This window comes from Hylobates moloch, unplaced genomic scaffold (assembly GCF_009828535.3).
Source record: "Hylobates moloch isolate HMO894 unplaced genomic scaffold, HMol_V3 SCAFFOLD_7, whole genome shotgun sequence".
Classification (NCBI taxonomy): Eukaryota; Metazoa; Chordata; class Mammalia; order Primates; family Hylobatidae; genus Hylobates; species Hylobates moloch.
The window spans coordinates 116803046-116830942 of record NW_026652282.1 but is presented as its reverse complement, the minus strand read 5'-3'; the positions used below and the strand labels follow the sequence as shown (position 1 = coordinate 116830942).

Here is a 27897-nt window from a genome sequence, read left to right as displayed (position 1 = left end):
CCATCAACAGATGAATGGATAAACAAAATGTGTATATATACACAATAGAGTACCATTCGGCCATAAAGAGAATGAGATCTTGTCATTTACAGCAATATGGGTGGAACTGGAGATTATTATGTTAAGAGAAATAAGCCAGGCACAGAAAGACATACATCTTATGTTCTCACTTATTTGTGGAATTTAAAAATCAAAACAATTGAACTCATAGAGACAGAGAATAGAAGGATGGTTACCAGAGCCTGGGAAGGATAGTGGAGAGTTGGTCGTGGGTGGGAGGGAATGGGGATGGTTAATGGGTACAAAAAAGTAGTTAGAAAGAATGAGAAAGACCTAGTATTTGCTAGCACAACAAGGTGACTACAGTCAAAAATAATTTAAAATAACTAAAAGAGTGTAAGAGGATTGTTTGTAACTCAAAGGATAAATGCTTGAGGTGATGGATACCCCATTTACCCTAATGTTATTATTATACATGGCATGCCTGTATCAAAATCTCATGTAACTCATAAATATATACATCCACTGCATACCCACAAAAAATAAAAATAAAAATACTGATAAAACTGTAATCCTTATGAGAATGCTATAGCCTAGTTCATTTCTACAATCACTAATCTATAAAAATTCATAGTAACATGCTATTTTAAAATCTTACACATTAAATGAATTGAAAGAAACCATTGTATACACAAATGGGTTACAAAATTATTTTCAATTAATTATGTTAAGCCAGGGAAATAATTAGGGAAAGGTCAGTGTTCATTGTTTACATAGGAAAAAATAACATATTCCATTTAGCATTTATTTGTGGAGGAGTGATTTTATTTTCAGTGTTGAACATGATCACTGATTTTTAGAATGGAAATGTTCTTAAACACAAGTCTCATTTGGATCTGCAAACAACAGTCTTAGCTGAGATTTTTAAAGGATAATCTTTGCTAACAGAAAAAGGGAATTGCCACCTTTTTGCTTTTTCAGAGACAGGCATCATTTGAGTATGTGAGTGTCCAGTCCATTTGAAGCAATTTCAATTCTTCCAGATTGTAAAGTCAGGAATGGGTGCGTGTTGGGGGTGTGATGGGGGGGCGGTGTGGAGGGCAGAGGCAGCTGCTAAGTCAAAGCCAATCAGACCACTTGTAAATTTCTCAAAACTACAGAGAAAGAGGTGAATGAGGTTTATAGGCTCTAGCCCTATGGGGCCCTGACTTCCCACAGTTTCAAGACCTTGATTGACCTGGTGGAAAAAAAATCCCACCTCCCCTACTCTCTGCCCAAGTTAGCATCTCACAAGATTATTAACTAGCATGTAGATGAAGTCACACGGACAACACACAGAGGTCAATTACCCCACCTTTGTGTGTAAAGGGTGGTATACACCTTGTACGCAAGCGGAGGGAGTATTTTTTTAATTGCAAAAGTAAAATGCCAAAGTGATACAAAGAAATAATTTTCCCCTTAGCTCTTTGGAAGTAAGGTAGGAAAGGAAAAACAAGACAGATATGAAAAGCCAGAAATCTGAGTCTGAGATTAGTATCAGTTGATGTGAGCAGGAATTTACCTGCTTATTTCAGAGGAACGAGCGTTTGTCTCTTAGGAACAGGTAGTCTTTTCTTTCCTCTTTATTCAAGTAGAAAAATTATTACTGCCTTCAGTTTTATTCAAGAGAGAGCTTCCAGGGGTTTGCAAGGAAATGTTATTAGATCATCCAACCTACATAATACGCCAACTCTATTGGAATCATTTCTTCTTTTCCCTAAACTGCATGTTAAGAGTTCACTTCTGATGGTATATATTATCTTCTAACACAGATGAATCTTTCTAGAGTCAGCCAAGATAAACACACACTTCTATAATTATGTGCTACAAGTGCTCTAGAATCAGCCTCCACCCTGAATTTTTCCAGCCATCACCTAAAGAAGAACATGGATTTTGAAAGTAAATAACTTTGAAAGAAAATGTACTCCTTAAGCCTTTTTTCCTCTTACTGAATCTAGGAAACATATGTAATACACTGGAAAAACTGTTCTTGAGACAGGAGAATTGCTGTATTAATGCCAAGATCACCAATCCACTCATAGAAGAATTGTGCTCTTTATTTACATAGCAGACGGGAGGGGAAAATATCTAAGAGCCATCTTGACATTAATTTAATATCCTGATATTAAGTATTCCAGTGGTAAGAAAAGACCACTGAGTTCAGAGACCTGGATTTCAGTGTTGGCCCTGATACTGGCCATGTGATCTTAGGCAGCTTCTCTAAGCCTCAGTGTCCACACATATTAAATGAAGATAATAATGCCAATATTAGGGTTGCTGGAAAATTTAAATGAAATGATGGATGTGAAAGAAATTAGAACCCAGAATAGCACCATCCGAAAAAGTACAGTTTTATTATTATTCATCATCTGAGCTGTTACACAGGAGCAAGCAGGTGTGGATGGGGAACACTGACAGCGGGGGCTTCTGGGATTTTCACAGGGCAAGTACTGAGCTCATACTAGACACGAAGCTGTTTAACAGATTGGGGAGGCAAGTGGATTTGAGCAGCTTTCATTTTTATCTGGAACAATCTGCAGGGATGTCTTGCAGCCGTGTCTTAGACCAAGTGTTGTCTTTCTCCTCCAACTTGACTAAAGATGCTGCAGGTATCGATGTGGGTGGCCCCAGTGGTTTGGTGGTGTAAGTGAGTACTTCCCAGGTGTCTCTAACTCTGAAAGAGCTAAAGAAGAAGTTACATGGTTAATGAAAGCCAGCTAGGCCCCTATGGAAGGCTGTAAGTCTCCTCCAGGGTCCAGATGAACACCTGTGGGATGTCAGATACCAGAGTCCTCAACCTCAGAGGAAGGGAAGACAGAAACTCATGGAACTGCATCCAAGAAATGCTGTGGATACAGAATAAATTCTGTTGCAGCCACAACAGAATTTATTCAACTTGTGATGGGCAGTTTACTCAATTTCTAATAAGTTATCAGATTTCTCAACAATTGCATTTGGGGGTCACTTTGTTAGGATTGAGAAACCAAAGTTTTCAAGTGAAAGTATGTCATTCATCAGGACCAGACTGAGACTTTTCAGCTTCTTTTCAAACTTTGAAAATGTAGGAAACCCACAGCCTCAACCTATTCTCAATGGGTCTTGCCCACCCTCGACTCCTTTTCCTTATTCTCTATCCTTCATACTCACTTGCCACAACCTCACCCCTAGATGAGCGTCCCCATTTGCCTTCTCTGCACATTACACTAAGCTAACATCACTGATGAAAATTGCACAACCCAACTGAGAGTTCACACTTGAAATTCATGGGCTCAGACTTCAGATCACCACCCAGAAATCCTACTTATGTTTGTCTACTATCTGGCTTGCTTTCCCAATGCCCAAGACTTCTTCGTACTTTCTCACTCTCTTTAAATATCCCACACTCTTGCTGTCTTGCTCCACAGTTGATTGAGAAAGTAGAAATCATTAGATTAGTACTTTTTAGTCTCCTCACAAGCAAGCCTGAAAATCAGTTTGCATCTGTGTCCTTATTAGCTTTCTTTTGTATACTTTCAACGGCAGAATAGCCCCTGTTCTTATGAAAGGTCAATGCTTCTACATGTCCCTTCTGTCTTCTCAATGACTTCACCCCTCAAGTTATGTTCATCCTCCTATATTGGATCATTCCCATTATCATGCAAAGAGGCTCTAATATTTGCCTTCTTCAAAAAAGACCTTCTCAAAGCCCATTAGCCTCTCTAGCTAACACCTTTTTTCTCTTTATCATTTCAATGTTAAATTTCTCTAAGAAGCTCCTTGAATTTACTATCTCCACTTTCTCATCTCTGGTTCACTCTTCAACCCACTTCGATCTGGCTTCTGTCCACATCACATAATGAAAACTGTTCTTAACAAGGCTACAAAAATCTCTGATGCCACATCCAATAGGAATTTCTCTTTATTTGACCTTCTCTTATTTGATCTCTCCACAGCCTTTAATACAGTTGATCACTCCTTCTGTTTTGAAACATTCACCTCTTTTAGCTTCTGTTATATACCACACTGCCCTGGTTCTTCTCTTATCACACTGACTACACCTTTTCAGTCTCCTCCGTTGGTTCCTCATGTACCCAGTCTCTAAATATTGGCACCCTCCAGGCCTCTTTCTGCGGCTCTCCTCTCTTCTATGTCTACATCCTCTGCCTAGGTGATCACATCCACTGGTCTTAAATACCACTTATGTACAGGACTAATATACATCCCAAATGTTTACCCAGACTTTCTTCACTTACATATACAACTGTTTAAAAGGTATATCCACTTGGATGTCTTATAGGCACCTCAGAATTGACATGGCCAAAACAGTTGTGTTCTCCTATCCATTTGCTGAAACAAGAAACCTAGGAGATAACCTGGATTCTTCCCGTTTCTTTGCCATTCCTATTTAATCCGTTACCAAGTCCTAAGAGCTAACCCTCCCAAGTAGATCTCAAATACTCCTATCTCTGCTGTTGCCACCTAATCCAGGCTATCATCCTCTCATGCTTCTTGTGTCTTTGTTTTCATTCTTCCCTTTCTCCATCGTGTCCTCTACAGAACAGCTTTTGTGATCTTATCAGATGCAAATTGGATCACACGTAAAATCCTTCCATGGCTCACAATGTCACTTAGAATATGAAATCTCAACTCCCGATGTGACCCATAAGGCCCCTGCACCACCTGGCCCCTGCCTACCTCTCCAGCCTTGTCTTGTACCACACTCTCTCGTTTCTCACTCCACTCCTGTCACCCTGGTCTTTTTTTTTTTTTTTCCATTCTTCACACACATCTTGGGCTTTTGCAGGGACAATTTCCTCCACCTCCCTCCCTCTCCGCCCTAATTCTTCCCAGAGCTGGCTCTCTCACTTCATTCAGGTCCCTGATCACATGCCACTTCCTCAGAAAGGCCTCCCATGAACACTTTATCTAAAGTTGGCCCCCATTTTTCCCTATTTCAACACCTCATGTGTTTTCCTCACTCCACTTATCATAACTTGCAAATATTTTGTATTTTCCCTTTGGGGGTGGGCATGCCTTCCCCACGAAACTATTAACTCTATGAGGGCAGGGACCAAGACAATCTTATTCACTGTTATATCTCCAATGTATATTATAGTCCTGTGTCTGGCAATTAGCAATATCAACTGTTATTATTATTTTCAGCCATTGAAGCAATACATAACCAGTATATCTATTTCTACAGACCAAAAGATAAAATCAAATTCACTAAAACTTTTGACCAACGTTTGTGAGACTAACCTCCAGAATGTCTTTCTCCAAGGTCTCTCTGACTACCGTTTTGGCTCTGATGACTGTTCTGCTCCACATGCCCCTGCTTCATAGACGCATGAGAGCCCACATGAGGGCACTAGGGCCATATCGGAGGGGCAGGAGGAGACTCTGCCTCCCTTCTTGACAAATATTTTTCTGGAGCCTCACATAGGAAATCTTTCAGAACAACCTAAATTTCCACTGAAAGGTTCATGTAGTTCACTTTGAAATGAGGTTAATATAAATTATATAAAGAATAAAACATGAGGCTGGGCACGGTGGCTCACGCCTGTAATCCCAGCACTTTGGGAGGCCAAGGCGGGTGGATCACCTGAGGTCAGGAGTTCAAGACCAGCCTGACCAACATGGTGAAACCCCGTCTCTACTAAAAATACAAAAAGTTAGCCGGGCGTTGTGGCGGGTGCCTGTAATCCCAGCTACTTGGGAGGTTGAGGCAGGAGAATCACTTGAACCCGGGAGGCGGAGGTTGCAGTGAGCCGAGATTGAGCCATTGCACTCCAGCCTGGGCAACAAGAGCAAAACTTCATCATCTCAAAAAAAAAAAAAAAAGAATAAAACATGAAGGGGCAACTGAGTCTCATGCCACATCTACTCCCCCAGGAAGTGGGGGAGCAGGATCTGGGCAGCGAACAAGCTCCCCAGGTGGTTCGTACCATCAGGCAAGATTGGGAGACTGGTGTCATGCTTAAGAGCATGGGCTTTGCTGGGTTCCATTGTCCTTTTACTTGGAGCCCTAGGAAGTCCCTTCTCTTCCTCTCAGCTCCATGTTACCTCCCTCTGCCCAGGGCCACAGTGTTAGAAGGGTGGACTTGGGCCTGTTGGCATAGTCACCTTTCCTCAACTACTCTCTGCAAGGAAAGATCATCCCTACCCCCTTTCCCAAAGGTATATTTTTCTTTGCTCTTTTGCTTGCTTTCTGAGCCTTCTGCATCCCCCTTCCTTTATTTTAGGATAGTGCCCTGGTCCCAGATAGACAGTGAACTCATGTGTAGTAAAATAATCTCACCAGTGACTAATATTCACTGCTGTATACTTGATTTAACTTGGAATTGTTTCTGATAATTTTATGACACTGTGAGAGCAAAGAGATAATACTGCATCTGCCACTTGCTGCTGTGTGACTTAAGGCAAGTCCTTTCACCTTTTTGAGATCCAGTTTCTTCATCTATAAAATGGGGATATTCATTCATTCAATCACTATTTACTGAATATCGGTTGAGTAAAGCACCTAGGACATATTCACATACACCTCACAAGGTCATGGTGGGGACTGAGCAAGATGGAGTATGTGGTATGTGGCTCATAGTCAACACCCAATACATGTTGTTGTTGCTGTTAGTTTTAGTTTATGAACAATTTTAAGCATCAAGTTATCAGTAATTCTGAGACTCACAATAAACAAATGTAGACACTATTAACAAGTACTCAGGAAACACCATAATCCTTGCCTTTCATAAGTTAGAAGGCCAGCAGAACTCATTTCCTTGGGCAGGAACTTACGTGATGCCTGCCTTGGCCATGCTAAGGCTTTTGAACCAGCTCTAAATGAATCTCCTCATGGAGGCATGGCCAATTAATCACTGGGGTTGGTTTTTGTTTTGTTTGTCTCTCACACAAGGGCATCAAACAGAATAATTTTTGCTACATTGGAATAATTTTTACTACATTACTGAATTTTCTTACCATTTCCTTGTTAAATGCTCTTTTATTGTTTCCAGCATTTACTCATTCATTTATTCAACAAATTTGTATACCACTCTGCAAGGTGCTAGGGATACAGTGGTATACCTCTCAAAGTCTCAGTCCTCATGGGGTTGACATTCTAGTGGGGTCTATAGATTGCCCTCACCCTTACTTCACACCAGACTGTCAAATGCCTGAGATCACGGGCTGTGGTAGTGGCTCTTCCTTTGGATCCTCTCTATTTTTATTTTTTATGGAATTGGGGGTCTTGCTATGTTGCCCAGGCTAGTCTCTAACTCCTGGGCTCAAGTGTTCCTCCTGCATTGCCCTCACAAAGTGCTGGGATTACATGTGTGAGGCACCACACCCGGCTTGAGTCCTCTCTTAAACACAGCACACAGAGCACAGCTTGGGGGCACACAGGATGCCCTCCAAAAAGACTTCTTGATGGTTTGATGTATGCCAATGCTTAGAATAATGTGCCAGCCATTATTCTTAGCATTGGTATACATTATTTCATTTACTCCTCACACCTCACCCAATGAGGTGGGCACTATTTTATGCTTATTTGACAAAATGAAGCAACTGAGGCATGAAGTGGTTAAGAAATGTGACCAGGTTCCTGAAGCAAGTAAATAATAAAGCTGGCACTTGAACCCTGAACCCAGGTCATGAAGATCCTCCTGTCATTCCACCCAGATTGTCCTCTTTTGTAAGTTCCCACTGACACCACTTTCAAATCGAGTGTGGAGCTCAGAGTCCTGGCCTCACGCCTCAGTTGACATTTTCCCTGACTGCAGAGTCCTGGGGTGGCCCTATGTACTAGGCTGAAAACTGAACATCTGGGACACAGCAAGCTAATCCTCATCCTCATGAATTTCTTAATTTTTCTGAGTCACCTTGGCTACTTCAGTTAAGTCAAACTCAGGTTAAAAAAAAAAAAGAAAGAAAGAAAAGAAAAAAGAAAGTAAGGAGAGTTGCTTCTACAGCAAAATAAAATTTTACAAGATAGGAAGTGCATATACTCTTTTTGAGGCTAAAATGAAACAAATTCTATCTATGAAAACACTGAGTGATAGAAATAAGGCTCCCGTCCATTACTGGAGACTCTGGGTTTTACACTACCAGTGTCTCCAGTAGTAGACAGAAGCCTTATTTCTCAAGTTCATTCTCAGCATACAGACACACACCACCAAAGGCTGGACCAGATACCTACTTTCATTTGGAAGGCTGGTACTGGCAGATCCACGAGATACATATAGTTTCTTATCTAGAAAAGAAGAAGAAAACATTATTGGAACTGAAATTTCTAGGACTAGGTTAGAGAGTGCCCAGTAGCATTCCAGGGGCCCCACATTGCCTGGCCCTAAGTTTATGAATATCTGGCATATTATCTCTTATCAGATGCTACAAAAACTGAGAAGCTTCTGTTTTTAAGGTCCACCATCTTCCAAGGCAGTGTTCCTGATTAAGGGTCACTGACTTCCTCAACAGATCCTGGACTGCCAGTCACCAATTAATACAACTCATGTCAACATGAGTAAAGCATGAAGACTTCGGTGATAACCATTTGTTTGTGAATTTGTCTTGAGATTTCAGGAATAGGACAATGCCTGCATTATAGTTTCACCATGATGTTCCTGGCTTACAGTAGATGCTTACTAAATATTTGCTGAATTGGACTTGAACTGTAAAGAGTTGCTATGTTTGGAAGGTGATGATTTCAGCCATCTGTGTTCTAACCAACTGTCGAAACAGGGCTCTGCTGTGTGTATTCACAGGCATATATACAAGCACAGTTGGCCTAATTTTCCCTGTGAATCCAGTAGGAAAGGACTTTTGAAAAAGAGTAGAGGGGCAGGAAATTTCACAGGTTTCCCAAACATGACACTTGTATGATTTACTCCTTAAGTATATTCCTAATCAAATTCTGGAAATGACAGAGTGGTATTTTAATGGGAAATTTGTTTTCCACATTAGAATAGAACACAGTGCCTGACTTAGGTAGGCTATGCTGAACAGGCCCTTTGTTTACTATATGCTTAGTTCAGTGTAAAGACAGCTTCTAGTAATTTCTTTCAGGCATGGAACACTAGAACCACACTATGTATGGACAAGGAAGCTGCAAAAGAAAATTCGTCCAGAGTACAGAATGACAGAGGATGCAGACTTGGTTCCATGAAACTATAAAATATATATATTTATAAGTGTTTCATATGAAAGGCAAATCTTGCAACAGAGTAGGTTGCTTTTTTGGTGGAAATATAATTAATGCCAATTCTTCCCCGTCCTTTTACAAAGAAGGGAGCCTTGTTTTCTGATGGATATTTTGCATCTGGTAGGCGCTAATTAAATATTTGCTGGGTGAATGAGTGAATGAAGAAGTGAGTGAGCCTTAAGGGTGTTTTTAGTTCAGGGGAGGGGTGGTGGTCAGGGAGCAGGAACCCAAGGGAAACCAAGCAGGAGGATCCCAGAGTACAGGAGCAAGCCAAGGACAGCCAGGCACTGTTAGGTCTCCAAGCAGCAATGGGGCTGCCTCTACAGTCGCTTTGAATTTTAATGTGTGGAGCAGATGGTTGGTATAGATTGCCCTTGTTGTTTGCCTGGAGCCTGACATCACTGCAAGTTGACAACCTGTTTGGAGGCTACAGTTTGAGCCTGTAGGTACGTCACAGAGCTCTGTTCTGCAAATGGCTTATTTAATTGCTCCCAATGAGGTAAACACAGGACCCTACGATATTAGGCAGCAGCCCATCATTTTTCTAAGGTAAGGCCAAGTTGACAGGCTAGGGTGAGTACTTTGGGCCAAGTCCATCTGGCTGGCTATCTATGTAACCCTTTAGCTATCAAACTGAATGTCAATGAAGCCTAGTGAAGATATATGGAACATTTAAGCAGAACATCCTGTCCCTCAGCAGCCCTATGTCCAGAGTGGCAGCAATTAGTCTTGGCACCTCATCTCATGCCAACTCACTCTCAACCACAACCAATCAGAGGCACCCCTCCAAGTATCTGTAGGCATTTCCTTACAGTGAACTGAGCCGGGAGGCAGGTTGAAGAGCAACCCTGTGCTTCCAGCTATCTGGCCAGGGTTGCCATTCTCCCTGGCGGCAGATTCCTGAGGACGGGCTAGGCATCTGTCTTGCTGGAGGAGACTTAGGAGAGGCTCACGTTTCCCATCAGGCTGGGGCTCTGGAACCAGGTGCCGAGCGGGGAAGGCATGAGAGTAGCCAGGCTCTAAGGAGCTGGTGCCGGCCAGGGAGGAGAAATGCCACAGCTCCCCAGGCCGAACAGGGGCCCTCCTAGCCAGGGACGGTGAGAACTGATTCACAGCCATGGGACCAGGCACATGCAAGTTGCAGTTGGCGGCACGGTTTGTGACAGGTACTTCTGGCTGTGGCTTTGTCCATGGAGAAGAGTAACGCCACTGATTTGGAGACATGCTATCATCTGAGAAGGAAAGATTTAGAAGACATGTTAGGTGTTTATTGTTTTCAAAGTGGATGTAGTTTTTTTTTTAATACATACTCTATTTTTTTAACTTGAAGGAAATACAGAAAAGCTAAAATAAAATCATCCTAATGATAATATCCAGAAACAGCCATTGTCCTCCGTAGGTGTACTGTTTCTAGGATTGGTTTCTATTCATGTATGCATTGTTTTCACAACATATATTGTTATTCAAGCCATTTTTGCTTCATTAAAATCTCATGAAAAGCCTCCTATAGAAATGAATAGGCCAGGCACAGTGGCTTATGCCTGTAATCCCGGCTCTTTGGGAGGCCGAGGTGGGCACATCACTTGAAGCCAGGAGTTTGAGACCAGCCTGGCCAATATGGTGAAACCACATCTCTACTAAACATACAAAAATTAGCTGGGTGTGGTGGTGCACACCTGTAGTCCCAGCTACTCGGGAGGCTAAGGCAGGAGAGTCACTTGTGCCCAGGAGGCGGATGTTGCAGTGAGCCGAGATTGCACCACTGCACTCCAGCCTGGGCAACAGAGTGAGACTCGGTAAGAAAGAAAAAAAGAAAAAGAAAGGAAGGGAAGGGAAGGGAAGGGAAGGGGAGGGAAAGGAAAGGAAGGGAAAGGAAGGGAAGGGGGAGAGCCAAACACCAGCTTTTTAAAGTGCTGTACAGTAAATAGTCCATGGTAAGGCAGTAATATAACTAACAAATGTCATATTTGTGCACTACTTGGTTATTTCCATTTTTTTCTATTATGTTAACAGCATTATAATGAGCATCTTTGTATAGATACCTTTGCTCCCGGATCCAACTAGCTCCTTAAGGATACTTTTCTAGAAGTAAACGTGCTTGATTTGTGTTTGGTTGCTGCTATCATCTAGCTTTATTTTGCAGCTGGTGTTTTAAATACACCAAATAGGGGGACTCCACAGAACTTTATAAAGGGCTTAACACTTACCTGTGCTGGTCACTCACACAACTCTAGGAGCTAAAACCACATTTTCCAGAGTAATATGAGGCACAGGGATGTCAAGAGACTGAACCAAGGTAGCAAAAACTGATTAGCCAAGAAGGGAAGTGAGCTGGAATGATAAGTAATGGGGAGGGAAGTAGTTGCTTGGACCCCATTTTGCAAAAGCAGAATTCTGAGGGTCAAGAGGTGACTTAGTTTCTTCTTGCGAAGTTCATGTGGATTAGTTAAGAGGCATGGAGTGTCCTTTGGTCCCATAGACACTATTCTTATTGTGCCTATGATAGCTGCCGAATCTGAGATCTCAAATGTCCAGGATAGCTTAGGACAAGGATGAATGTTTTCCCCATTCTCAACACCCACTCAGGCCAGAAGGGAGGAGGGAAAGAGCTCTTCCAGATAGTTCTTAAAGCCTGGAGCCTATCATCTATCCAAGATAATGGAGAGAGGGTGGGTGTGGAGACAAAGGAAGATTGGCCGGCTGGAGAGGATGTCTGGGACACTGGTCCTCTTTCCCATACAAACCTCTCCCAGCACTCTTGAATGTTCGGTCTGACTGGATTGTGTACAAGATAAAAAATTCTGAGAGGCCTGCACAGTGTTACTGGAGTGCCGTCACTCAGTGTGACACAAAGGATAGGAACAGAAGTCCAAGCCCTCACGGCACATTCTCCCCAACATCTCACACCATTCACAGTGAGTGATGGGGGATGGTTGGCCCTTCTTATGAAACCAAAGGCAAGACAATATATTAAGATTTGTTTTGCTGAGGGTGAGTGCTACTTCTGAAAATTGATATCTCCAGGCCAGAAGCAATTCAGTGCACAAAGAGAGTGATTAAACTAATTTGGTGTAATCACAGTCTGTGTTTCATATTGAATGAGGGTACTGCATGTTCTAAGCACAAATTAGAAACAAAGCGTAGCCCCTGACAACTAGGCAGTTTCCATCTGAACAGGCCTTACAGATCTCATACATATGACTTAGGGGCTGAATGCTTGAAATGTGGAAAGCAGAGCCCCAGAATGTTTTGACTATTTCTCTTAACTGCTTCCTTTCTAGAATTCTCTGAAATGTTAAGGGAAGTGGGTTGGTGTGCCACAGTCCGAAGTCCTATATGGTCACCGGGTGCCCCAGAGCACAGTTTGGATGGGAGCTTGTGGGCACGCACAGGGTGTCCTAACCCCAAATTCACAGTGATCCAACAGCGGGCCTTGGGTGGCCTGGGGAAATACATCATTCCAGATTAGGCTTGGAAGTCAGTGGCCTGTGGAGTGGAGACCCTGGATTTGAGTGGGCCTCTCTTTTTCAGGCCTCTTGGGCCAACTGCTCCGGCAGCCACTCCCACCTACCCTGTGGATGGGTAAAGGCCTCTTAAACTACAAACCTGCACTGGCTCAAAGCTGCTGCTGCTACTAAAAGTGACCCTGGTGACATATTTTTAATCCAAGTGCCCCCTATTAGTTACCTCTAGAAGTGAGAGAGGGTGCCCCAGGGCAGAATTTGCTGGCTTCTCAAACCCCTGACCACATGAATGAGTGGAGAGCAGGTGAGCAACACCCTGATGCAGGCATACATGGGGCAGGCTAGGATTTTTCTTTCAGCAGGAGTACAAATGGCTTCCACTCCACTTACTTCAACCCTGGGCATCTAGACCCTACCTCTTAGTCCCATTCATCCCTCTAGAATTCCTGATGCTGTTGGTCCTGAGACAAAACCTGTCCAGAGAGAGCTGGTCTCCATTTCCTACACTGCCCTTTTTCGGTGAAACTGGCAGGCCACTCCCCCTGCCTTCCACGCATACCCAGAGGCACCACACATTTCCACCCATATACACTTTTGGGAGCCCCAGAACACTCTAGAAAACATCTTCAGGCACTTATGAGTTTGCCTCCATTCCAGAGTACCTTCCCTCCACTTTATCCTTGCATCGAGGCCCTGACTTCCCATTCCAGATTGGTTTTTCGACATACAAACTTAAATGTCACCCTTTCAGAAAGGCCTTCCCTCAACTTCCAATCTAAAGTTTGTGACCCTGTTACTTTCTGTGACTGCACCCTGTTTATTTCCTTCATGGCAGTAATACTGTAATTTATTTATTTATTAATTCTTACATTCATTCATTCACTATTGGTCTTATCATTCAGTAAGCTTGGCGAGAGCTGAGATAATTTCTCTTTTGTTCACCATTATATCCCCAAGAACTTGCACAGTGCCTAGCACATAGTGGCCCTGAAAACTATTATCCTAACGAGTGCACACACATTTTTACACACAAACACACATACATATGCACAGTTGCAAACATGTACGCACTCATAAACACAAACATGCACACACACACATACATACACACACAACCTTCCCCACTGAACCTTTCTAAATTGAAGAGAGCAGGATGAAAGTGGTTAAAAGCACAGACTTTGAAGTCAGAGAGGCTTGGAATCCAATCCCAGATCTGCCACTTCCTAGCTGTGTGACACTGAGCAAGTCCCCTCCCACCTCTGAGACTGTTATGAGATTGAACGAGACAATCCATGTAAAAGGTTTAGCATGGTGCCTGGTACACAATTGGCACTCAGTAAGTGGTAGCTGTTGCTGTTGTTATTATTCATCATTTCAGTTTAGAAAGCCACTCTGGGTTTCTTTACTGGTTTGCAACACTCAGCACAATCAACGTGAGAAAAAGCAAGATGGTCATTAATGTATGATGCCTGAGAATCCTCCCTGCCAACAGTCGCCTAGTGCTGGAGAAGGGAGGGGCAGAAAGGACTGAGCCAAGGGGCCCACAACAGCAGCAGAGGCAGCAGCAGCACTTCAGGGCTGGTTTGGAGGCTGGAGTAGATACTGGTTATAAAAGGGATTTCAGAAGTCTTTGCTCAGTCTGTGGCCATTCCCAGGGAATAACACATCAGAGGTGGGCGGGAACAATTTGTAAATATGTAATAGTTTTTGTTTACTGTGTACTCACTATGGACCAGGCACTTTACTTAGCACTCCACATACATGATCTCATGTGATCCTCACAGCAACCCAGATGAGAAAATCGAGACCCAGAATGGTTAAAGTGACTTGTCTAAGGCCACACAGCTAGCAAGTGATAGAGGTGCCTGATTCCAAACCTTATGCTCCTACCAACTATGCCTCCCCAATATTGCAAAGAATGCAGTGAGCTGGGCACTTTTACATGCTCTTTGGGTTGGAGGGCTGGCAGATTGGCTTAACATTTCTAGGAAGAAATTTGTCGGTATATATCAAAACCCTAAAATTTGTGTGTACTCTTTGACCCAAGCATTCCACTTGTAGCAATTTATTTTAAGGTTGTAGTCAATGATGCATGTAAAAATGTACCTACAAGGATGTTCAATCAAAGTGATTTGTATAATATAGTGAAAGATCAGCAACAACCTAAATATCCAAAAATTTTAATAAATTTGGTACATCTATAAAATGATACTCTTAAGCCATTAAAATGATGTTGTAGTAGAACATTGAATGGCATTGAGAAGTGGATATGACATTGTTGAATTTTTTTAAAAGCAGGTTACAACCCATTCTGTGCAAAATGATGTCACATTGTAAAAATTAGTACATGTCCATGGATGCACATCTGGTTTTTGTTTCCTGAATGCTTATCTGTGTTTTCTAAATTTCCAAAAATGAGTATATTTTATGTTTGTAAATAGTAAAAATTATGTTTTAAGCAAAAACTTAAGAAACCACTTGACCCGTGAAGCTCCCAAAAAACAAGTCACAGCTGTGAATGACTAATCCATGATTGCCTGATTTCCTTCCATCTATCCTTTCTTCTTTCCTTCCTTCTCTTCTCCCTCTTTCTGCGTCTTTTAATGCAAATTCTGTGGGGTTTTTTTTTTTTTTTTTGACAGGGTCTCACTGTCTCCCAGGCTGGAGTGTACTGACAAGATCATAGCTCACTGCAGCCTCAGTTTCCCCAGGCTCAAGCAATCCTCCCGCCTCAGCCTCAGCCTCCTGAGTAGCTGGAAATACAGGTGTGAGCCATCACACCTGGACAATTTTTAAATATTTTTGTAGAGACAGGGTCTCTCTATGTTGCCCAGTCTGGTTTTGAATGCCTGGCCCTCCCAAAGTGCTGGGATTACAGGAGTGAGCCACCACGCCTGGCCTACAAATCTCATTTTATGATGAAGTTGAAACCAAGAACCCTTTGAACACATGCACACTTTGCACTGTGAAAGTCCAACCTTTGGCCTGCGTGATCTGCACACATTGACTTTCCCTCTCTGCCCTGTTTGCTGGTGGCACTTGCACTTCATTCATTCACCCCCAAGTACAAAAAGCATATCGTTTGCATTAGCTGAGGTCAAAATAACACTGGGGGTGGAGGGACAGCTTAGAGGAGATTGTGCTATTCCAGGGCACCAGGGGGGCCTCTCAGTTCCTTCCCCTCTTTCACAGCTGCCTCCCTGGGGTACCTAGTCTTTGGATGAATATCCAGGTTCTTTTTCCCAACTGAAAATAGAGATCAAATACAGAATATGAGCTAGTATTTGAAATGTTGAGTGGCTAAGATCTGAAATCAATTCCATCTGCCGACAAATACTATAAACTCCCCATATTAGCTGTGAGATCTTGGCCAAGTCACTTGACTGTCTAAGCCTCAGTTTCCTCATCAGGAAAATGGACATAGTCAGAGTTAACCAGTAGAGTTGGTGTGAAGATTTAGTGAGATAATCCACGTGACAGGCCCTAGCAAAGGGCCTGGCACACAGAAAGTGTTCAAAAAGTGTTAGCCATTATACACATTATTAGCGATGGTCCTTATAGGTATTAAATCCTCTTGCTGGGGCATTGTCAGAGTGTACAAAGGCAAGACAATGGGGTAGTCAAGAGACTGGCTCTGGAGATCGATGGACTTGGGTTTCAATCTTTATAACTCACTGGCTGTGTGACCCATCTCTAGGCACTTACCTTCTCTGGGCTGCAGTTTCCTGCTCTGTAAAATAAGGATAATATCCATTGCAAAATGCTTTTGTGAAGCACAACCAACATGCAGAAAAATGCACAAATGGAAGTGTGCAGCTGGGGGAATTTTCATAAACTGGGTAATGAGCACCCAGCTCGAGTAACAGAACCTGACCACCACCCCAGAAGCACACCATACTCCCTCTCAGTCACAACTCCCCCAAAAGGTAACCATATCCTGTCTTTTGACATCATAGGTTCGATTTGCCTGTCTTTGAACTTTATAAATCACGGTTGATTTTGTGGACTGAAGTAAAATGCACTAATTGTAGTGTGGTGTCTGGTATTTGCTGGAAGCTCCATATATGTTTGTGCAGATAGATTCCTTTTCCTTACGGGGAAGGAAGACAGGAAACTGTCAGTATTTACAAGGGCCATAAACAACTAGCATGACTACATCTCACATAGATATTTACACTTTTTTTTTTTTTTTTTAAAGACAGCATTTCTTCCCTACCCTTACTGATTATGGCAGATGGGAGGGGAGAGAGAAGGAGGCTGGATCCCTTGAGACCTCTGAAGGCCCACCTATATACCCTCTCACCTTCTCTCAGCAGCCCTGGAGCAATGTCGCCAGGCCTGAGGCCAGCCTCAGGACTGGGGCTGGGGACAGGACAGGAAGAACACAGGGTGGCATACGTACCAGGACCATGGCCCCTACAAACTATAGTTACTGAAGCTTCTCTAGTTACTGATTCTAAATTTCCCAGTGTCCTTTTAAAAGGGAGATAATTCAAAGATACCTTCAACTTGTATTTTCTTTTCTGAAGTACAGCCAGTATAAATTATACATAAGTAAATAAAAACATAACATTGACTGGGGAAGAGAAGCCAGGAAATTTGACGGCATTTCCTAGCCACACGGGTCTCTGTGTTTGGGCTTTGCATATTTGGCTCAACAGAGAGCCCTTAGAATGTGGGCGAGTCGGCCATGGGAGCCCATGAATGGGAGCCTGTTCTCCTTGGAATGGCCTAGCTGGGCTGGACGGCCTGGTGCTGGCCTGTAGGGGTTGAGAGGATACTAACAGTCAGTAATGTAAGGCCACCTGAAAGATTTCCCACCATTTTCAAAGCCATATGTATGCCATATAACACCTCCAGTGAGAACCTCTGTGGGACTGGAAGCCTTTCATGGGGGCCCTCCCCTGAGGCAGCAGAGCTTATGAGAAACTTGACTCCTAGTGGTGATAAGAGAGGCTTTGAGGGAGGCAGTTTTTCCTTCATTTGCTCAATCAGCGGACAAATATTTGCCTAGCCTGCACCACACTCTGTGAGGGAGACAACATCTTCAGTCAAGGGATTTGTGGGGTTCTTATAGGGAAAATGCAACAACCAAGAAGGAAGATGGAGAACCAAGCCACCTCTCTATCTGGCCTGTGAAGGCTGGCTTGGGCAAGAAACAGGGCCATGCCCAACTTCCCTCAGCAGGCAGGGGCTTCACAGAAGGTCAAGGTGAAGTCAGAAGGCATAGGAAACTCTATGGCAGCCACGCAACAGAACCCCCCGAAAACCTGGAGGCTTATGGGAGATGCCTGCTGCTCTGTGAACCTGGTGTTTTGAACACAGGTCCTCACATCTATCTTAGCTCTTCAAAAACTCAACTCAAGCTTTGGACTACATTGCGCTTACTATGTGCCACTTGACATGCATTATCTCATTGACTCCTCGCAAGCACTGTCCTATAATTCAATATTATTCCATTTTAGAGATGAGGAAACTGAGGCGCAGAGAGGTGAAGTGATATGTCTGGAGATCACACTGCTAGTAAGTGATGGAGCTGGCTTGGCCCCATGCTGAGTGGTTCTAAAGCTGTACACCACACCGTACCCACTCTCTACGGTGACCCCCATCTGTAGTGTCAACACCTTGTGATCAAAATCATAATTTCATTCGTTCAAGCTGTATGTATTGAGTGCCTCCATGTGTCAGGCATTGTGGTAGGTACTTAGAAAGCAGCAGTTAACAGATTGAGTCCCCACTGCCACGGAGCTCAGAGGGTAAGGGGAGAGAGGAATCAAGAAAGAAATACAACATATAATGTGCCTGGTGGTGACAAATGCTAAGAAGAAAAATGAAGCAGGTAAGAAGACAGACGTGAGAGGGTGGGGGCTTTCATTTTTTAAATAGATTGCTCAGACAAGGACTGTTTGAAGTGGTGACATCCAGGTGGAGACTTGAATGGAGAAAGGTGAAGCCATGCAGGTATCTGGGGAAAGAGCATTCCAGGGATAGGAGAGACCATGTGCAAAGGGCAGGCCTGAGGCAGGATTGTCCTTGGCATAGTTTATGAATACCAAGGAGCCTAGACTGGAGCGGGTGAGGCAGAAAGTGGTAAGATATGAGATCAGAAAAACAACGGGGGCCCAGATGAGGTAGGGCCCCATTATAGACTTTGGACATGATTCCTAGTGACATGGGAAGCTGTCAGAGGGTTTTGAACAGAAGAATGCTAGGGTGCGACTTTCATTTTAATGCTACCATTCTGACTGCCCTCCTAAGAATAGACTGAAGGAGAGGAAGGGAAGAAGCAATGAGACCAATTAGGAGGTGACTGCAGCAATTCAGCGGGGGGCGATGATAGCTTCTAGGACCCAGGTGATAACAGAGGTGAGGAGATGCGGTCAGATCTTGGATATTTTGAAGATAGAACCTACACAATTTCCAAAAGGATTGGATGTGGGGTGTGAGACAGAGAAGTGTTAAGCATGACTTCAAGGAATTGGAAGGATGCGGCTCCCATTTATTGAGATGGGAAAGACTGTGGGCAGAGCAGGTTGAGGGGGAAATTAAGAGTTTATTCAGTTTGGGAGCCATTTTGTTTGAGTTTCCTATTAGGCATGTTAAGTGAAGATCAAGTAGGCAGTTAGACAGGCAGGTCTGAAATCCATTCTGGGTTTCAGATATGCATTTGGAATTGCTCAACATATAGATGGCATTTAAGACCAAGAGAGTAAGTGTAGATAGAGAAAGGAGTTGTCTGGGACCTGAGTACTGGGGCCCTGAAATGTTTAGAAGTTGGAGAGAGAAGGACATATAGCAAAGGAGACTGAGAAGAAATAGTAACCAGGGAGGCAGGAGGAAAACCAAGAAAGCGTAATATTAGGGGCTGACTGCAAGCAAAGTAGGTATTTCCAAGAGGAGGGAGCAATCTTCTGCAGCAAATGTTGTGATAGGTCAAATCAGATGAGGACAGATAGGGACCATTGGATTTGGAAAGTGGAGGTCACTGGGTAACCTTGATAAGAGCGATTTCAAGGAGTGATGAGGTTGAAAGCATGAGTGGAATGGAGTTTAGAGAGCATGAGAGGAAAGGACAGAGTACACATAAATACCACTTTTGAGTTTTGCTGCAAAATGAAGCAGAGAAATGGGGCAATAGGCCAAGAGTTGGTTTTATCCCAGCTTGGGTTTTACCAGGCAAGTAGAATAGAGAAAGTGAGACCATGGCTTGATGGTGCTTACAAGGGAATGATTATAATGAATCCAAGCCAATGTGTTCAGAAATAAATCAGAGTCAAATAGCCAAAGTCAGTATACTTGTCTGTGTATTAACTGCCCGAGATTTTGACACTTCCAAAGAGCCAGTTAGATCTTCTGAATCCCACACACCACATTTCTCAGCTCTTACCACATGTCAATCCCCCAAATGATTCAAGAGCATGGTCATTCCTGCTTCTGCTGTGATTATTCAGCACACTCTTAGACATCGCCTCTCCGCTCCCCACCCACCACCTCCTGCCCATTTTAACAGCAAGCTCCACATCATTTCCTTTAGTATCTGCTGCTACCCCATGCCCTTCCACATATTTATTTAACCCACAAGATTCTCTGAGAAACCAACATTGATTGACTGCAAAAGTAAATTCTAAGAGAGAAGTAAATTCTGCAAAGGTGAATACATCAGATACACATCAACCCTCTCTCCAGTCCCAAAAAGCAAAGCCAGAATGATGGCACCTGGAAACAGGGGAGCTCTTTGCCTGGAGGCAGAGGCCCCTCTTGTCCACTTTACACAAAAGCCCCCACTTGGAGGTATGTATGTCTTCCAGTGGGAGCAAGTCGTTCAACATGTGCACTCACCAACACCAATAAAGAGCTCTTGAAATCCACCAAACCCTGATATATTTGCTCACTTTCCAAAAAGGTAAAGGGAGCCATATTGAGTGACATCCAGCTGGCAAGGGTGACTTCTCCATTAGGCACAGGAGGCACAGTGCCTAGGGCCCATTAATAGTTTTAGGGGCCCACAAAAATGTTTTAAAAAATGAATATGACAATGATACTGAATATATTTAAAACATGAACCCAGCTTGGATTATATTCATCTTTATACCAATGCAGTTATAAAATGTGACTTTTAATATTTTTGCAGAGGAAGGAGGTCCATGAAGACAAAAGTGTCCAGGGTCCATGAAAGTCATACTACAGCCCCTGCTAGTGTGATGTTTAAGCCTTCCTTCAAACCTGGATATTTTGATGTGCACATTTTGACTTAGCTCTCTTGAAGTAACTGTTTTGAGATGTACAACTGTTTATTTCTTAACAATTACCAAATAGACACACCTGGCCCTGTGCAGGGTGGGAAAGGGATGTGGCAACACTATTCATCTACTTCCCTCTGGCCCCTGCCCTTGCTCACCGAACCATCCACTATAGTCTGGGAGCACCTACATGGGACATGCGTTTTCTTTTCATAGATGCTTTGGCGTTCCTGCCCCATCAGGCCAGTAGTAATAATAGTAGTGATAATAATACTAGCTGGGTGTGCTGGTTCACACCTGTAATACTAGCACTTTGGAAGGCTGAAGTGGGAGGATCGCTCGAGGTCAGGAATCTAAGACCTGCTTGGGTAACATAGCGAGATCCTGTCTCTACGAAAAAAATTTTTTTTAATTAGTTGGGTGTGGTGGCGCATACCTGTAATTCTAGCTACTTGCGAGGCTAAGGCGGGAAAATTTCATGAGCCCAGGAATTCGTGGCTGCAGTGAGTTATGATCGCGCCACCACATTCCAGCTTGGGCAACAGAGTGAGACCCTGTCTCTAAAAAACAGAAGAAGAAGAAAAATACTGATAATGATAACAGTAAATAGTTGTGGAGCTTCATTGTGTGCTGAGCAGTAAACCCAGCAATTAACATGATTGAGGAAATAATAAAATAGGTGAACTGATTTGATTAAACAGCACCCATTTTTACATTAAACTTCTTTTTTTTTTCCAGTAGCTTTAATTTTTTTTTTTCTTTTGAGACAGGGTCTTGCTTTGTCACTCAGGCTGGAGTACAGTGGTGCAATCATGGCCCACTGCAGCCTCAACCTCCCAGGCTCAAGTGATCCTTCTGCATCACCCACCTTAGTAGCTGGAGATACAGGTATGAGCCACCACACCTGAATAATTTCTTTAAATTTTTTTGTAGAGACAGTGTCTCACTATGTTGGCCAGGTTGGTCTCAAACTACTGACCTCAAGTGATCCTCCTGCCTTGGCCTCCCAAAGTGCTGGAATTACAGGTGTGAACCATCACACCCAGCCAGCTTTGATTTTAAAACTTTTCAAAACCACCTCTCTACAACTGGGAACACTCCATTTATGGAAATAAATTATATAAAATGCAAATATTATCAATATTTAAAAACTATCATAACATACTTCTGCTCTAATTGCTTATTCAGCAAGATTCTAATCTATGTTTTAGTCTTTTATGGAAATTTCAAGGTTCTTTGTATCTAGATATAGTGCTCACAAATTTACATATTTGTATGTTCATTTACTCATTCAACAAATCCTTGTTGGTTGTCCCCTATGTCACAGTCACTGTTATGCTGGAAACACAATATTAAGCAAAATCAGCAGTGGTCCTTGCCCTCACAGAACTTTCATTTAATTGAGGAGTATGCAATAGTCAAATAATTATACAAGTGTAAAAACTGCAACTGTGACAAGGGCTGTGAAGGAAAGTTAAAGAATGGTAGGAGAATCTGTAATAGGATATTTGAATGCTTGGGGGTGTGGGTGGTCAGGGAAAGCTGCCCTAAAGAAGTGATCTTGGGATGAATGTGGGTTAATTAGGAGAAGGGAGGGAAGAGCTTTGCAGACACGGAACAGTTTGTGCAAAGGCCAGGAAGAAATCAAAGCGAACATGAAGGATAGAAGGAAGCCAGTTTCTGGAGGACAGTGCTGGGGAGGTGAGGTTGGAGCAGTAGATGGCAGCCCCATTTTGACATCAAACTTCTAGGAAGGGGTGTGGCTTCTCACTAGTCAGAGCAACTTGCCTTTAGCAAACATATACGTGTGCGTGCAAGTGTGTCAAGTACATCAAAGAACTGGTGTGTCCGTGGCAGCCTTGATAGGGAATCCCAACTTCCTCCCTCCCCACATGCTCACCATTTTTCAGCATCACACCTTCACTCTGACTCGAGGGGGTCAATTCCTGGGGGCTCTTGATATTGCTCAGAGCTCTGGAGAAGTGCTCATCCACTACGCTGCTGATGTCCCCTTGGAAGTAGGTGAAAAGGACACACCGGGAATTCCATTCCGTCTTTATAGGCTTCTGCTTGCCTTTGGGCAGCCGGATGGCAGTCTTCTTCATTTCTTCCATTGTGAGTGAATGACACAGGTGATAGCTGTGGACCAAAGGCAAAATGTCACTGGCACTATTTTACCAAGTGGCTTGGCTGTGGTTTGGGTGAGCAGTGTCCTTGGGGGCAAGCAATTTGCTCCCACCAGGTACACATGCTCACTGGGGCCCCAGGGAGCCACATAGCTCCTAAAGGTCAATGATGATGCTGTTGAGAAGCCTTGTCTAATCAGTCTTCAAGGGACAACAGGACAAATCTCCACGAAGTGCTGAGAAGGGGCCTTCTCTTACAAATGAGAATGATCAGGCAACCTGACTAGAGAGAGCATCAGGAAATGGGGAGGTGGGAGGACATTGAGGCCAAATAGCAGAGTAACTTGCCTCCCAGGGAAGTGCCTTTCTCCTAAACAAATGAGCCAAGGTTGGCCCAGAACTATCTGTAGGCATGGGCTCCCATGGAGAGCTTGACCAGGCAATCCAGTGGGTGCTTGACAATTTCAATAGTGGGCATTGCTTTCCATCTTGACCGCTCGCACGCAGAGGAGTAAACACATCAAATTCTCCTACTCGCCTGATGCCTTAATCTATGTAAGACTGTGTCCTGCGCCTACCCGCATCCCATCTTAGAAACTAGCAATTACAAACAACACCATCTCTAAGGACTCCAACAGATATATTCTGAACAAAATGCAGATGTACAAAAAAACATTTTTACACCAATGTTGTCACCATTGGTGGAAAACCTCCTGAAAGGTTGTAAGATTGTCAGCTCTGTTCCCCAGCACATCTTTTGTATCTACAACAGTGCCTGGAATAGAGTAGATGCTCAATAGCTGTGTATTGAACTGCCCTAAACTTGGGTCTCATCATTGGTATCATCATATCCTACCTTGAGAGTTCCTTGTGGGCAGAGGCTGGCTATTTGCATCCAGACCAGGTCCTGGCACACAGTGGGCCCTCAAGACATGCTGTGGCCTTCCTTTACTAGGGAAGTAGCCTGTTAGGATGCTTCTTTACCTTTGATCACCGAATCTGACTTGCCATGTGCTCTGGCTAAAGATGGATTTGATCTATTCATTCTTGTCAATTTAATGAAAATGACTAGAGTTTAATAGACTGTCTCTCTCTCTAGTTTATGAGATCCTTGAGAACAGCATTTCATATTCATTTCTTTATTCCTAGCACCTAGCATAATGTAGATGTTAAGTAAGCAATGTTTCCCCTGGTTGACAGTCATGATAAGCATAACCAAGTACTAGCTCAAAAACGAATCCATTGCACCCTTACTTTCCAAAAACATGTGAACAAACGCTTTGAAAAACTGGTAGTTTCTTATAAAGTTAAACATATTCTTATCTTGTGACCCAGCAATCTCACTTCTAGGTACACATAGCCAAGAGAAATAAAAACTATGTCCACACAAAGACATGTACATAAATGTTCACAGCAGCTTTCTTCGTAGTAACCAAAAATGGAAAGTACCCACATGTTTATCACCAGGAGAATAAATAAACTAGCTGTGACATATTTACACAATGGAATGTTACTCAGCAAAAGAACAAACAACCAATCTACACAACAGCATGTATGAATCTCAAAAACATGTTTAGTGAGAGAATCCAGACACTAAAGGCCACATATTGTACAATTTCACATACATGAAACAAGCACAAATAATCTGCGGTGATGAAATTCAGAACTCTGGTTGCCCGTAGGGTAGAGATTGAGAGATTGACTAGGAAAGGGCATGAGGGAGCCCTCAGGGGTGTTGGAAAGGTTCTACATCTTGATGAGGGAGATGGTTACTACATGAATGGATAAATTTGTTAAAACTTATCAAATTTTACACGTAAGACCTATGCATTTCACTGTAGGTAAATTATTCCTTTATTTAGAGAAAAAGCTCATGATATATTCTGATACTTGAAGGGATAGAAATAAAAACCAAGGTGTTATGAATTATAAAGCAATGAGAAGCATGGAGGCAGTACTTTTTTAAAGCTGCAGTTCACAGAACACCTACTCTGTGCCAGAAACTACACACCTATCTTCTCCAATCTTCATAATCTTCAAATTAGGTATTGTTATCCCCATTTTACAGATGAGCAATTTGGGTCTTGAAGAAGGTGAAATAGACTGCCTAGGCTACACAACTAGGGAGTGGTAGAGCTGGGATTTCAACCTAGGTCTTTCCGGCATTAACGTCTGTCCTACCTTCACCATCCCTTATTGACTACCCATTGGGTCTAATAGTCCCTTCTCTTCTATGGGCCTCAGTCTCTCCATCTATCTCCTAATTCCTAGGGGGCTTCAAGCCAGAACCCTAAACCAGCCATCTGGTTTCCTTCAGATAACGCAGACAGCAACTCCCAACTCTGTCTGCTCCCTCAGGGCTTCTCCTTGAAGCCTCTGCCTGCTGCTGGAGGGGCCAGTGAGCAACTTTGGAGGGCTCACCCTCTCATTCTCAGAATTTCCAGTGGCCACTGCTCAAGGTTCAGGCTTGACATAGCTTGCAATCTCTCTTTGCTAACTCCCCTTGAAGCCACAAGGGAAGGAGCTGGTAGGACCCTAAGGACATTAGGGCCCTGAAGCATGTGCCTAGTCTCCTTGGGTAGAATCCAGCGATACCCCAGGCCAACTGGCTACAGTCAGGAAATATTAGAGATGGAGAAAGTCAGAGGTGGTGTTTCATCCCCTTCACCTTGGAGAGCTCAGTCCGTGGGCAATTGGGCATCCTGAATAATAAATTCAGTATTCACTGAATAAGTACTACCTATGCCCTTCTTTTCCTCCCCAACCACACCGCACACAATCAAAACGAAAGCCATAGGCTACTTCTCTGGATCAGCTCACAAGCAACTCCCTGGGCTGCACTTGGACCACAGTGGAGAGAAACTGTATTTGAGGAATATTAAAATTCTGAGAAGTGTCATTGGCTTAGTCCTATGAAGAACTGCATCTCACTCTACCTCTGGAGAAACACGAGGAGCTTCATCCTCAAATGAGCCCTCCTTAAGAGGTCTCTTCATTCATGAATTAATTGCTGGGGTGTGTCCTGCCTAGGAGAAAGAGATGCTGCAAAGCTGGATAGAAGGGGATGTCAGTGAGGCTAAAGAAAGGGTGGCTGTCTCCCAGAGAAGATGGTTCCATATCAGTGCCTGGCTTATAGCAAAAGCCTCTCGTAGTAGACAAAACCCCAAGGCCAAGTTTTACCAGTGGTACCGCCAGAACAGCATAATTACTAAACAACAGGCAGTTTGCAACTTCCCCACTCACAAGATACAAAGACGGAAAGTGCTCCCTCAAATATTGCCCACACTTCTTAAAAAAACAAAAAAGAAAACGAAAGAACGAAAAACAAAAGGAAAGAAAGAAAGAAAGAAAGAAAGAAAGAAAGAAAGAAAGAAGAAAAATATTTGAGCACAGAATCCCAAACCAGCATTTTGGCCAGAACTCTACCACAATCTGCCTGCATGGACGCACTTACCGCACTTCTCCAAAATGGTACCTAGCAGTCTGGGGTAGGGTGGGAAGTCAGAGGGGTTAGTTTGTCAAACCAATCACTTGGAACGAAATCCCCAAGGGGACCAGATTGTATCTCATTGAGCAAAGTATTTGATGACTACCCCCATTTCTTCCCAGTTAAGTTTCTTTCCTTCTCCCCAGAAAAAATCCCCAGATTTTCTTACCTCTTAATTCTGGACCATCACCTGATTCTATGGCTGGGAAAAGATGGCCAGAGCTGCCTGGCTCACTTCAGAGCAGCTTAGTGCTTGCGGAAGCAGGAGCTGAGGATTTGTACCCTCACCTCCTTGTTACTTTCCGCCCCTCTAGCTGGGACTGTACAAGGCGTTTCCTGCTAGCTATCTATTAAGAATGCAGAAAATGTACTCCAACAAGTCAACCTGGTTGGGCACCTGCAGGAATGAGGAAAATGGTAGCTCTTTTTTTTTTTTTTCCATTTCTTTCTTTTTGCGTTAAAAAAAGCATTTTGTGAGATTGTCTCTTAAACTGGGAGGCCAATTGTTTGTCCAAAACCATACACAGAGTCAACAACAAATAAAACATCAGTTTTGGGGTTTAGATCAAGCTGATGTCACATCAGTCTCTGGAACTGAGAGTCAGTTTGGTTTATCTCTAGTTTTTCCCTCTCTCCATGGGAAGAAAAGGAGAGCTCAGACCCCTAGGAGTCTGGACTTGTCACAGGCTTCCATTGGCCAAAGAGGGAGAAAGGACTTCTCTCAATCTGCAATACGCAAAGCAATTCAGGGCAGGAGGTTTGGAGGAGGGGATCCCAATCCTTATTTAAAAAACCCCTCAATATTACCTCAGTAAGTGGCACCATTATTCAGGCCCCAAATACTGGAACCATTGTTTGCTCCTCTCTTTGTCTACTTCATCAATATTAATTCAACAAATATTTATTGAATGCCAACTGTGTGCCAGGCACTGTTCTGGGGGTTGTGTGCTATAGTGAACAAAACATACCAAATCCCTGTCCTCATGGAAGAAATACATACACATGTTATATGTTTGTGTATATATACACATATGTACATTATATCTACAATGCCAGATGGTGATAAGTACTATAAAGAGATATTAAGCAGGGTAGAAGAACAAGGAGTGGTAGGCTAGGTGCTAATTTATACAGGGTGGCCAAAAAAGGATTTTCTGATAAGGTGACACCTCAGCAGAACCCCGAGGGGGAAAAACCACATGGATACCTGCTTTCCTGATACCTGAGGGAACATCAAATTCAAAAGGTGAGATAGTGCTTAATCTGTTCACAGAAAGGCAGGCCAGTGTGGCTAGAGGAGAGGGAGTGAGGGGAAAAGATGAGGACCAGGTCACATGGGACCTCATTGGCCACACTACAGCTTTTGGCT

At 43.3% G+C, this 27897-nt stretch overlaps 1 protein-coding gene across 1 annotated transcript; it reads right to left on the bottom strand.

The window, feature by feature from the left end:
• Positions 1-2374: 2374 nt before the first annotated feature.
• VGLL1 (vestigial like family member 1) lies at positions 2375-26779 on the bottom strand. Its single transcript, XM_032756456.2, has 5 exons — positions 26698-26779; positions 22816-23054; positions 10024-10443; positions 8210-8263; positions 2375-2722 (listed from the first exon to the last, which is right to left on the bottom strand). Exons 2-5 carry the CDS (start codon positions 23027-23029, stop codon positions 2634-2636), a joined length of 777 nt encoding a protein of 258 aa, XP_032612347.1. The 5' UTR covers positions 23030-23054; positions 26698-26779; the 3' UTR covers positions 2375-2633.
• Between the last annotated feature and the right edge of the window lie 1118 nt (positions 26780-27897).

What these genes read in the sequence shown, in the direction of transcription:
- VGLL1 (XM_032756456.2), bottom strand. Translation starts at nt 23,029, where the DNA reads ATGGAAGAAATGAAGAAGACTGCCATCCGGCTGCCCAAAGGCAAGCAG. An exon ending in AGGTGTGATGCTGAAAAATG is followed by an intron (nt 10,444 to 22,815) that starts GTGAGCATGTGG and finishes TTTCCTTCTCAG; the next exon opens with ATGATAGCATGTCTCCAAAT. An exon ending in GCCTCCCGGCTCAGTTCACT is followed by an intron (nt 8,264 to 10,023) that starts GTAAGGAAATGC and finishes CTTCTTTTCTAG; the next exon opens with ATAAGAAACTATATGTATCT.